Source organism: Aphelocoma coerulescens, chromosome 3 (genome assembly GCF_041296385.1).
Source record: "Aphelocoma coerulescens isolate FSJ_1873_10779 chromosome 3, UR_Acoe_1.0, whole genome shotgun sequence".
In the NCBI taxonomy this organism is placed as follows: domain Eukaryota; kingdom Metazoa; phylum Chordata; class Aves; order Passeriformes; family Corvidae; genus Aphelocoma; species Aphelocoma coerulescens.
In genome coordinates this window covers 42,284,077-42,296,594 of record NC_091016.1, presented here as the reverse complement: position 1 = coordinate 42,296,594, position 12,518 = coordinate 42,284,077, and the positions used below count along the sequence as shown (strand labels likewise).

General features: G+C 38.2%; 1 protein-coding gene across 1 annotated transcript in view; it reads left to right on the top strand.

The window, feature by feature from the left end:
- LOC138107982 (protein ELYS-like) overlaps positions 1-12,000 on the top strand; it is a 43,886-nt gene extending 31,886 nt beyond the window's left edge. The window contains exons 29-36 of the mRNA XM_069009946.1: positions 8-437; positions 967-1,069; positions 1,991-2,097; positions 3,272-3,432; positions 4,473-6,273; positions 7,050-7,183; positions 7,612-7,718; positions 8,224-12,000. Coding sequence (XP_068866047.1) covers positions 8-437; positions 967-1,069; positions 1,991-2,097; positions 3,272-3,432; positions 4,473-6,273; positions 7,050-7,183; positions 7,612-7,718; positions 8,224-8,413 — 3,033 coding nt within the window. The 3' untranslated portion in view covers positions 8,414-12,000. The remainder of the gene's footprint in view (positions 1-7; positions 438-966; positions 1,070-1,990; positions 2,098-3,271; positions 3,433-4,472; positions 6,274-7,049; positions 7,184-7,611; positions 7,719-8,223) is intronic.
- The last annotated feature ends 518 nt before the right edge of the window (positions 12,001-12,518 follow it).

The following is a 12,518-nucleotide window of genomic DNA, read 5'->3' as shown; positions in this document are numbered from 1 at the left end:
GTTTTAGGTGACAGAAGATGATAAAGCACTATTTGGAGCTTCATCTGAGCATCATCATGGCTTGATGGAGGATTCTTGGTCTGAAAGTAGAGAGAAACCAACTCTGTTTACTCTGAGCAGTCCTGGGGGTGATCGTGCTGAATTGCTGGAGTCTTTGGAAAGCTTACCTGGGGATGATTTGGAGAAGATGGATGTCAGCAAAGAAAATAGTAACTTCTCTGTCAGATCAGACCAGACTACTTTGGAGTATCATGATGCAAAATCACCTGGTGATTTTGAAGATGATGTCATCTTTATAGCTGCTAAACCAGCTAATTCTTCCACTGAACAAACTGGTGATGATCACGAATGGGAGAAGGAGGAAGAAACTGAAATGGTCGAAGATAAACCTTTGCAGATGAAACAACCAGATCCTTCAGAACGAAGAAAAGAAGCAGGTCTGTTTCATCCTGTGATAACCTAAGTTTCTGAATTTTTCAAATGTCTTCAAAAGATTAAATTACTGATGAGTGCAGCAGTTTAATGATGAGTTTTCACAAGTGCCCTATGCTTTTAAAATTACCTCTTATGTTTTAAGTCCTTTTTTAAGTATCCTAGACCTATGAATGTATACTTCCTTGGCTGGCATTTTTTTTGTGTGCAGTGGCAGTTGAAAGGCAGCAGTGATTTGTGGGAATTTTAAGAGGGATACATGTTTAAAGCTTGGGCTTCTGGTTATGTTTTAGGGGTACTTCTGTAGTTTGCAGGTTTTTTTACGTTGGTTGACTGAAATTGTGCATCAGGCTTCTTGTTCTGCTGCAAAGAAGAACTCAGACCTTCTGTGCATTTGAAGTCTCAGTAGCATTATTTTGCTAAATGCCTGTCCTAGATGAAATGCATAAAGGATCACTTTGAACTCATATGAGCAGTTTAAAAGAAGTGATGTTGAGTGGAACGGGGAAGTCATCCATCTCTTTGTTTTTGTAGGATTTGTGGAAGAACCAAATGCTACATGTCATACCCTTCCTGAGGGTGATAAATCAGTGTTTAAAGCTGCTGAGGCTGCTACTTCAAGGGCTGGAAAAGAAGGGTGAGCTTATGAAGTAGATACATCTTTGGGTTCACACAACATTCAGCTGCTGGCTTTTCTGTGTTTGAAAACTGATTTTGACCTGGGATTAGTTCCTTCCTGTGTTCTTATATAAGGGCCTGTCTATTCCATTCTGTCTCTGAGCAAAAGTAATCTGGCATGAATGTAATGCACATTGACTAGCTGTCAATTTGAGCCTTTTTTCTCAAATCATTGCAGATCCCAAAGTATGATGATAAAGACTCCATTCAAGAGTCTATACAGACCTTGTTACAGTTTGAGAGTTACTAAGCAGATACTGTGAACATAAGCCCTGTTTTTTTATGAAAATTGTATAGTTAAAAATTAATCCTGAGATTCCTGTAACTTCCGTGGGTTTATTTTGGAATTTGAATGCTTTCTGACAGTATTTTTTACACTTAACTTCTGTTTTCTGTATGTGCTCAATTAGCATCTATTTGTTTATGGAAAAGGAAGCCTTTTCTCACCAGGTACTTTAAAAGCTGCAACTGCTTATTCATAAAGACAGGATGTCAGCAATGAGAGAACCCTTAATTTCAAGTGGTAACTTTCACCTGTACAGACTTCTGTTCGGTTGGTTCTGAACCTTTGTTATTGTAGTTGTCCTCTTTCTACAGAAGACAAATAATACATTATTCTGTAACACATATCTGTTATGTTACTAACTAGTGTTAGATAGCTGGAAAGAATGTCAAGTACGTGGTTCGTTGCATAAAGTGAGTTAGAAAGTGAATTACAAATTGAGTCACAAATTGAATATGTTGAAAGAAGAATTTCTAATTTTCTTGTATTTTTTCTGGTTTGAAACTTGAAGATTTTACAGTGAACAAGTAACTTGTAAAGCTCTTAAAGGTTTGTTTTCAAGCTTTATGATGAATTTCTCTCTTTCTGTTCATGAAGTGAAACAACCTACCAGGAGTCTGAAATGACCTCTTCATCAGAAGAAAAAGCCATACTGGTTGCAACAAATCCACAGCTCTCTGAATCCCCAGAGGCAGACAGTGAACGTATGTTGGAAATGTTCTGTGTGTTAAAGTAGCAGAGCTCCTCAAGTGAAGTGTGTAGTTTGCCATACCACTGTAGGTGTCTCAGATTGAAATAGTAGTAGCATGTTACTGCTAACTTTCATTAAACTATGGAGAAAATACACTCCTTCAAGAAAGTCCTTGTAAAAAGTGCATAGTGAATCTTCTTGTTCTTGATCAAAATATTTAGATGCTGGTAGAACTCAAATTATTCTAAGGAAAGACCAGTATTTATTTCAATGTTGTACACCACTACACCATGGGATCTGCTGTTTGATTTACTATTTTAAAGGTGATACATCCTCAGTATTCAGACTGAAGAAATTATCTACCATGCTTTTCCAGCCACATTTTCTTCTTTTATTTTCCCTCTATGGACTTGACAGCTGATTTTCTCCTCCTTCTTTCTTGCTGTGGGGCTGCATCCTTTAGCAGATCTGTAGTTGTTGCAGTTTAAACCCAGTCAACAACTAAGCCCCACACAGCCGCTCACTCATTTCCCATGGGTGAATGGGGGAGGGAATGGAAGAGCTAAAGGTGAGAAAACTCACGGGTTGAGATAAAGACAGCTTAATAGGGAAAGCAAAAGTCTTGCATGCAAGTCAGGCAAAACAAAGAATTCATTCACCACTTCCCATTGTCAGGCAGGTGGTTCAGCCATCTCCAGGAGAGCAGGAAGATGAGTCATGGGAAGACAAACACCATAACCCGAATGCCTCCTGCTTCTTCCTTCTTTGCCCTGCCTTTTATGCTGAACATGATGCCATATTTTATGGGATGTCAGCTGGGGTCAGCTGTCCTGGCTGTGTCCCTTCCCATCTTCTTGTGCAGCCCCAGCCCACTCACTGCTGGCATGGTGTGAGAAGCAGAAAAGGCCTTGGCTCTGTGTAGGCTCTGCTTAGCAGTAACTAAAACTTCCCTGTTACCAACACTGCCTTCAGCACAAATCCAGAATACAGCAGTACCAGTTCCTATGAAGAAAATTAACTATCCCAGCCAAAATCAGCTCAATAGTCTTAGCTTTTGGGGAAAGCCCAATATATGTGGCAGGATAGAGAACCATATTGTTGGCTCTTGCTACCTCTTTTACTTCTTTTTGCTTAAACTTGTGTCATTTATGTAACAGTTAATGTAAAATTATGTAAATCTCTTCTAGCTGTGATAAGTATCCTTGACAGTGAGGACATTGTCAGTACTCCATCTGAAAATCGCCTTGAGGGCAAGTGTGTGGATTTACCTGAAGAATGTAACCCTAAAGCAGCTGAAGTTGAAGAAGACCATGTTTCTAACAATCCTCCTAAAACTGAGGAAATTAATGTAAGTAAACTATTTTCCCATTTTCTACAAAATGGAAAACAGTTTGCAAATTGAGGACAGACCTGTTCTACTGACAATTAGGAGACACTAAAAAATGTGTCCATTTCTTGAGCTGCTTAACACAAGTTAAAACCTTGATGTCGTAAGGGCAGATATGTTTTTCTCTCCTGCATTTTATGTTCCTATAACATGAATAGGATCTGTCTAAACTTAGGCATTTGACAGCAAACAAAACCAAAATAAATGCCTAAACTATTTTTTTAAATAGCTAGGCATTAATTTGATTTACTTGAATTCAAACTTTTTTATTTGACTTTAAAAAATAGTTTTAATGTTAATAAGAAAGTTACAGGAGTGCAGCTTCTTTGTACTGGGAATCATTTACCAAATGACAAAAAGATGTGGGAACCAAACTCAGAATTATTTAGGTGCTTAAGGTCCTTTATTGTTTGTTCCTTCTTAACACAAACAGAATTTCCAGTAATGAGCTCATTTTGGTGTCAAGATATTTCTTCAAGAGATGGAGGTATTTAGAAAGTATGTGTTATCTCATGCAATCCAAGTGACTCCTTAAAGTGCAGTGTTGAGTTGTTGGATGTGATCCCTGGCCAGTCTGACTAAGTGCTGCAGTCACAACTATCATGACTGAGGCTTTAAGCATTGGGGAGCCAATTGTATTTTACCCTGGCCGAGGCAGAGTGGGGCACTCTGGCTGTGGAGCAGTGCAGAGGGCACTGCACTGTGATGGTCACTGCTGGTTGCATACAGACCTTGTGCTGGAGAACTGCTGCCTGGTCATGGGCAGTGGGAAATGGTCAGTTCTGAACAGAAATACCAGAACCAGAGCCTGTGAACTGCACAAAGGGACTGCTCTGATCTCTGTGCCTTAAACACACAAACTCTCATCTGTTGTACAAAATCACATTGTTTCACATTTGGGGTGATCTTAAGGGAAATGTCCTCAGTTTCATCTAGCTCAGTGTGAAATTAGTCTGTTTGGTAATGAGTAAAGTATTAACAGACTTTTTTTTTAACTTTAGGTTATAGAAGATACCTCAGAACCAGCACCTGAAACATCTCCATATAGTGAACTAGATCCATCAAGTGATCTTCATTATAGCTATGAAAATATAGAGCAACAGTTTGCATGTGATTTTCCTGATAATAAAGATAGTGAATGCGATGCAGCTGAGGGAGATGGAGACCTTTTTCTATCTCAGAGTAATTTTACCTTAGTTTTGGAAGGAGAAGAAGGGGAAGCAGAAATGGGAGACCCTACATCAGTAGATGCTTCTAAACCAGATGAGACAACAACAGAAGAGCAGGTCAACCCTGTGACCAATTTAGGAAATAATGAAAGCCAGGAACATGTTACAAACTCAGTGTCCACTGTAACTGGTGATCAGGAATCTCAAAATATTGCAGAGTCACTCCCATATGTGCCTGAACCTATTAAGGTTGCCATTGCTGAGAACTTACTGGATGTAATTAAAGACACGAGAAGTAAAGAATTTACATCTGAAGTTGTAGAACAATCTATTCATGAAACCATAGGGAAAAAGGTAACTAGATTCCAGAAGGCAAAAGCTCCCTTAACGCCTGTGCTGGAAGCAGTGGGAGAGGAAACCAGCAGACATCATTATGGCATTGCTCCAAGAACACGCACAAGGGGACAGCTGAGTAGAAGTCCAGGTGTTCTGTCAGCAGGCACTCAGCAGCTGCTGAAGACAGACAGCCCAGCTCTGCTTGGACTGTCTCCTCGGAGAAGTACCAGGCGAACAAAAGAAGCGCCTGAGATTCCCAGTCTCCAATCAGAGGAAAATGCTCAAGAGGAGCAAACCCCTGTGACACCTGTTACTCCTAGGAGAGGCAGGAAACCTAAAGTGTCAAATTCAGAAAAAACAGAAAGCAGCCATTCTGATGGACAAAACGTGTCTGACAGTATGCGGCCTGTTACTCCCAGAAGAGGACTAAGGAGAGCAAAGGAAGCTGCGCCTGAACTCCAGGAAGAGGCTACTAATGAGGAAATGCCTCTTGCTGAAAGTAGCATTATTACTTCTTCCGCTTCCAAAAGGACTAAAGGAGGAAAAAGTTCAGCTGGAAATCCAGAAACTAACAAGAGTGATACTGATCATAAGGTAAAAACAGCAGTCAGTCCCAGTAGAAGTGCAAGAAAATTGAAAAGCTTTAATTTACAGTTTACTGAAGATACTGTTAAGGATCAACAGGTGCAGCTTAGTGACCAACTCCTTTCACCTGTGCCAAGTAAAAGAGGCAGAAGAAGAAAGATTAGTTCATCAGAAGTTTCAGAAAATTCTGATCTTGATCTGTCTAAATCGTTGCTTCCTCAAACAGAATTTAAACTTCCTGTCACACCTAGAAGAAGTGCTAGGAAGGCAGCACAAAACCTCTTGGCAGACCCAGAGTCTACCTCTGCTCAGGAAGACATACATTCAGGTGGGAAAGTAGAAGTCCTTGATACTCCTAAGAGAAGAACTAGAAGAGTGCCACATGAGAATCCAGAAAAAGTGGATACTCAGGAGCAAACACCTGCAGAGCCAAGCGAGGAGCCAACCACACCTAGGACTACAGTAAGGACAGGGCGTCGGGGCAGGAAGAGGCGATCAATGTCCGAGGAGACCTCCCAGGGACCTGGTGGCAGTCCTTTGCTGCTTGAAGACATAAACCCCTCAGGACATGATCAGACATCAAGAGCTCTGACAGATCGTGTTACAAGAACCAGATCCCGCAGAACTGCCATCCATCAGAAACTGTCTGCTGAGGAAAATGAGGCTTTCCTTTTCTCTCCTCCTCTCACAAAGCTGACTAAGAAATTTGAAGGTAGGTGCATTATGTTTATATGCAAAATAGGGCATATTTCCTCTTTTTTAAACCACAGAAAACAAACCACAAGGATGGCTTTAAGAATTGTAAAGAATGGAAGCATGCAAAAGAAAAAATTTGCCAAGAGGCAATTAATCTTTTGGCTGAACTCTGCGTGACTGCCTGCTTAGTTCTGGTAGAAACAGATTATGAAGCCAGTCTAAGCAGTGAAATTAAACTTAGCTATATTTTTGTGAGGAACCTAATTTCTATCACATTTTGAAAACCAGAGATTATTTGTGAATATGCCATCCCTTCCCCCCCCCCCCCCCCAACAGAGAAATAAAGGATGTGTGCTTCCAAATTCTGTTCAGTTTTCAAGTTCAGATGAGCTGCATCTTGCAACAAACTATACATCTGTTTAATTATGTGATTATTTTTCATGGGTGTATACTTCGTCAGTGAAATCGGTGTACACGGGAGTCTTTTAATTAGAGTACATGATAAATTTTTTTGAGATGTTTAAGGACTGTTGATGCCTCTGGAGTATAATATCTTTGATTCGGTAAGTGCAGGTAAAACCACTACACTGGCTTAGTTTTGTTTCACTATTTATGGTAAAAGAAAAGAAGAGGCAGTTACTAGGGGAAAAATGCTTTTGCATGAGGTGTTTATGAAGCTGATTGGACCTTTATTTCAGGAAGCTATTGTGCTCTTATTTGTCAGCTGTAATTTAATATTATTGTCCCTCATGTGTAACGTGTGTGCATGCTAACACTGCATTGTCATTACAGGTGGAAAAACAGACCATCCTGTACAGTTTAACGATTTAGACCCGGATTTGTCTTCTCAATTTGTCTTTTCACCCCCTCTTTTGAGGTCAAGGAGAAAAACTGTAGCTAGCATTTCCCGAATTGTGAAAGAAGCAGTAAGTAAAAACTCCAGTTGTCCCATGTTCTTGATTTTAATTCTGTACCATTTTTTGAGATCATGCTTTTCCTTTTTCGTTGGAAACATATCTAAAAAGAGCTTCAAATGAATCAGCTAGAATTTTTTTTTTCTTCATGAAAACTAGCTACAAAAGTCAGTTTTGAAGCTCTGTAATTCAAGAATTGATAAATACTGTTTTGCCTTTAACAAAAGGCACAGTGGCTTTCTTTAAACTTACTTGGTATGTCATCTGTTAATTTCAGAATTTGAACTTTTGGAATGGTAAAAAAAATTGATGTGGAAGATTTGTTTTTGCACATGCTTTGGGATGTAACTTTGGCATGATTTCTTAATGAAAAAAACATTATTATTCTGTGGAAGTGTAAGAACTTGTTCATGGGTAACATTTTTGTTGCCTTAACGTAGGAGGTTCCAGCTAAAGAGGAAGAGGATACCAAATCCATAGAGTCTGGGGGAAAGCAAAAATTGAAGAGAGGTAGAACTCCAAAATCAAAAATGAAGAAAGCAAGCAAGTATGAAATAAGTTTTGAACAGTTATTTGCATTTCTTAATGTGATGGTGATTCAGCTGTTAAGCACCTAACTACTTCTTCCTCACTTGGCTGTGCAGGTCTTCTCTCATTCTATCAGCCTGTCCAGCTTGCTGGTCTAATAGGCACCTTTTCCCCATTTAAGGGTTTGGTTTTCTAATGGAAACAGAAGAGGGAGGGGATAGAAGAGGGCAGGTGGATACTTACTGCCATGGTGACATTGCAATGCTCTTAACATTATCTTACTACACCTTGTGAAACCCCACTCTTCCAGTTTAGTTTCTCATACAAGGCCGGGAAGTGGCCAGACAATGAGTAAAGGGAATAAAAACAAAGCAAATCTTATTTATGTGCCTTTTCTGCCTTAATTCTGTCTACAAAGAAGCCCATGTGTTTTTCTTGGGAACTGATTTTGTAATGCCAGTTTTTTCTTTGATTAAATACTGTTAGTAATGAATAATTGATTTGATGCCTATCCTTCTTTTCAGAACCACAAAAGAAAGTTCCTGGTCACCTCCACCAGTGGAAATAAAATTCATCTCTCCTTTTGGAAGTCCGGTGGATGGAACAAAAACAAAACAGAAGGAAACTCCAGATGCAGCAGGGAAGACCCTAAGAAAGAACAAAAAGAGACTGTCTAATTTTCCAAAGCCAGTTGTGCGCCGGAAGATGCTGTAACTGTTTTTTTAAGTTTATAATGTACACCACTGTTTGTAAAGTCATCAAAATTGTGTGAATTAGTAAAAAGAAGAAAAATCATCTAATTTGGAAGAGATAATTTATATAAATTATTGTAAAATTTCATAAAAAATGGTCTTCAGTAAGTAACTCCATATGGAGTGTGATTTCCTCAGTCAATGCAGTTTTCTATTTTATATTAAGACTTCATACATTTATATAATATGTAAATACAGGTTATTTTAGGAATGTTAAATAAAAATGTATACTTCCCAATGTGCTTACTGTCTGATAGCTTTTTGAGGGAATATTGGGTTGAATGACCTGTATTGCTCAGAACTTTTAATGTTGGTTTGCGGGAGTTACAGACTCTCAAAAGTGATTCCAAAAGCTTTTTAAAAGTTTGTTTAGAATTCCTATAGCAAGTAAACATTTTAAATATACTAGTTTTAATTTTAAAATTATGTTTTACCTTCTGGGACAAATAATTGGACTTAAAATACAAACTGATAATTCCTTACATTCACAGTTAAGTTGTACTGTATTGAAGTCAGAATGTAAACAATTGTGTTTTAAGCTGTGCAATATTTTTTTTTGTATTTTCTTAAACTTTGGGAAAGCTGCTCTTTAGTTCATAAAACCAGATCACACCTCAGATGTGTCATTTTTTCTTAAAATTTGTTGTCAGCAAAAAGTTAACTGTACAGATGGTGTGATGCTTACAATAGCATATCAGATTTAAAAGGATACTACCCAGATACTTTGAAATTTGAGCCAAAATTATTTTCTTAATATGACTGCTACTATAATTGCAATACTTACTGTCTGTAAACATGCTTTGCAGTATTTGAAGCCTGCATATCACAGCACTGAAAACCTGATGGTGAAGCTAATGTAATAGACTGAAAAAGGTACAAAAATGTACAGAAATCTTAGTTACAAACCGTATTTTTGAATAATTATTTCATTAACAGTCTTGGGTTAAGGAGTATATGTCCCTATAAAGTTTCAATTTGTATAAATAAAGTCACAAACCTATTCTTTTAAAAGCAGACATGGAAGTACTATTTTGATGTGCAGTCTTTTAGACAACGGATTATTTTTCTGTATGTTAATTTATATATGGATGCAACTTTGAAGACTACAGAATGGTGGAACCTGATATTAAACTTTTCCATTAGTAAAAACTACTACAGTTATTTTAAGACATAATTTATTTATTAACTAACAGTTTGTACATAGTGAATGAATGTATTCATAACAGACTAAGCTTGTGAAAGAAGATTGTTCTGGGGCTGTGATTTTTCTATCTCAGAACAGATCATTCTAGAGAAGCAATTGCATGTACTTGGATATTTTTCTCCTTGGGGAAGTATTCATTACTGAAAGAAAGCCTAAAAAAAAGTCAGATGTTTAAAATGTGAAAGTGGCAGTTTGACTGAGACCTTTGAGTCAAGTTAGTAATCATTTTCTCTGTATATTTTGTACTTGAATAACTATAAATACGGTCAAAGAGGAAAGGGGAGGGAAGTTCTAGCAATATTATTTTATATTCACATTGCACAGAAGTGCAGTGAATAGCTCAGAAAATGGAGTAAAAGGTCAAATTTTCAAAATTGAAATAGAATACAGATGGCACATCTGATTGTTTTTTGTAGTGTGCAAGAATATTTGTAAAATACTTTGATTATTGTCAAATGGAACTGACTGATGAAATGCTAGTAAGGATTGCTTAATAGGGTTTTAACACATTTCTGTCATTTATACTTATATGTGTATATTTTTTGGTATGAAAATTAATTGGAACAAATGAAAATACAGCATTAGCTGATTTTATTAATTTTTAGTGTCTATTTTATTTACACCTCAGCTAAAATATCCTCATTTGGCTGTGCTTAAGAAGAAAGCAAGCACTAGCAATAAAAGACAATTGGCATTAGATTCAATAACTTCCTAAAGGTTTGCAGTTTTCTAGTAATTTTTTACTTAAAAGGAGTTTTGATTACATGTTAAAATGTTTTACTCTTTTCTTCCCCTTTTTTGTAACTTGGATTCAGTGCATAGTTCTCCAGTCTGACCAGTTTCCCCGAGGAGCAGTTTAAAAAGGAATGTGAGCATAATGTGTAACCAGGAGTGGGAGCTGAGAAATTTAAAGGACATAGAAGGAAATGGAAGCAAAACCAGACACTGTGACTTTCTGTTTAGAGCCTGAGAAAAGTAAGAAGCTGGAGAACAGTGTTAAGGCATGAACTCCGTCATCCTCAGTCAAGGATGGGTTTATAATGAAGTGAAGAAAACAGATTTTATGTGGGTGCTTTCTGTGTAGGCTTGCTACACGTGTGAAGGATGAGTGGAAAAGATGACTTGCAGCTGTTTGCACATGTATCTGAGAGGGAGAGAATTGCAGTGGCAGGGAAGGACAGGAGGGGCCTGTGAGAGGAGGTGGGATGCATCATGGATGGATGCAGGAGGCTGTAAGGGCATAGAGCTGCAATTTTCTTGAAAACAAGATGGGAATTTCACAGGAACTACAGCTCATCACTAAATAGAACATCCTGAAGCTCTTCTATAGGAAAGTAATTGCTTGAAGGGTGTATGTTTTTATCCCCTAAAGAAAGGCTAGAATTTCTCAGGAGTGTAGTAACATATCTGCTTTAATCCACTGTTGGATGGCCAAAAGCTGAAGCTGGATTGTGCATCTGTACCTCTGGGGTGTAAGCCCAGAGAAAACTCCACTGGAAGGTTGAATGCCTTGGGACAGCAGAATCTTACCTTTCAGAAAGAGTAACATGGGGTGTAATGGAAGGTTTTATTTCCAGGAAACACACAGGAGGAGATATTAGTGATGGGAGTATGAATAACATTAAGGACTGTTGTTAGAAGGTATTTTGTAAAGAAAAGAAACGTCACAGTGGAAATGGTTCTCTTGAGTTACCTCAGAGGGTTAACATAAATATTCCTAAGACTATTTTTCTTCAATTGTTAGCTAAGGCTGATGAAAGTATTCATTCCAGGTTATAACACAAAGGAGATTTAAACCTATTTTACCTTCAATAGCCAGTCAGTGCTTGAAGTGCTAATTGATTCACATTGACTTTGTTTATTTGCCTTAATATTTGTACATGCCCAGTGTGCAAGTAAGGGCACAGATAACTATTTTAATCCCCCACCAGAACTTCCTCTCATGGAAGACTACTCTCAGGGTTGTCAGTGCAATGAATTTATTTGCTGCAATTTCATTACTTCCCATGTAACTAATATATAGCAAAGTTGTTGATTTCTGGTGAAAAAAGCTACAGGCAGAAACCAATCTATAGGTTCTCATGAATAGTTAGACAATGCTTGCCCCCAATTAGTCTAGGCCATTCTGAAAAGACTGAAATAATAGAATTTTAGGCAATAGGACAGTGTTTGTTTCTTTTGTTCATACTTTTGTCTTCTGTGCAAGCTTCTGGGTTTCTGTTCCAGGAATGCTTTTTTCACCAAAGTAGTCATGATAATGAGTCTCTTTGATATGCTTGAAGATAAACGTTCTGTGGTTCCTGTTGAATTAAAGCTGTTGCCAAAATAAAATGCATTTTCCAGCACTGGGCTGTGTGCATGACCAATATGTGAGGTAGAGGGAAAACTGCAAATTATGGTTACTGATAATGTCCGTTTGTTCAGGTCAGTTTCTCCTTGGCTGTGTCATGACTCAAGAGCAGGCTCATCCCACGGCAGTCATTGATGTGCTGTGCAGAACTTGGTTTAAATCTGAACTAAATTGAAACATCAGTTAGTAGTGAATGACTGCTTGCCTGTATTTTGATACTACAGCTGGGATTGTAGTAACAATAAGAGAAGGATGCAGGAGATGGGTGTGTGATTTCTGTGAAAACCAACAGCACCAGCATCTATGACCGCAGGCTTCCATCGCACAGGAAAACCTTTGCTTTTGATCTGACCTGTTGCAGCTTCCGACCACGGTGTCTTCCTTAAAGGACAAGAACAGTGTGCTCATCTCAGCAGGACCCAACAGTTACACAGGCCAGGTAAGATTTTATTCAAAGAAGCAACTAAAATCAGTTTTTGCTAATACACTGTTGTAGAACGGTCAGGTTTTTTT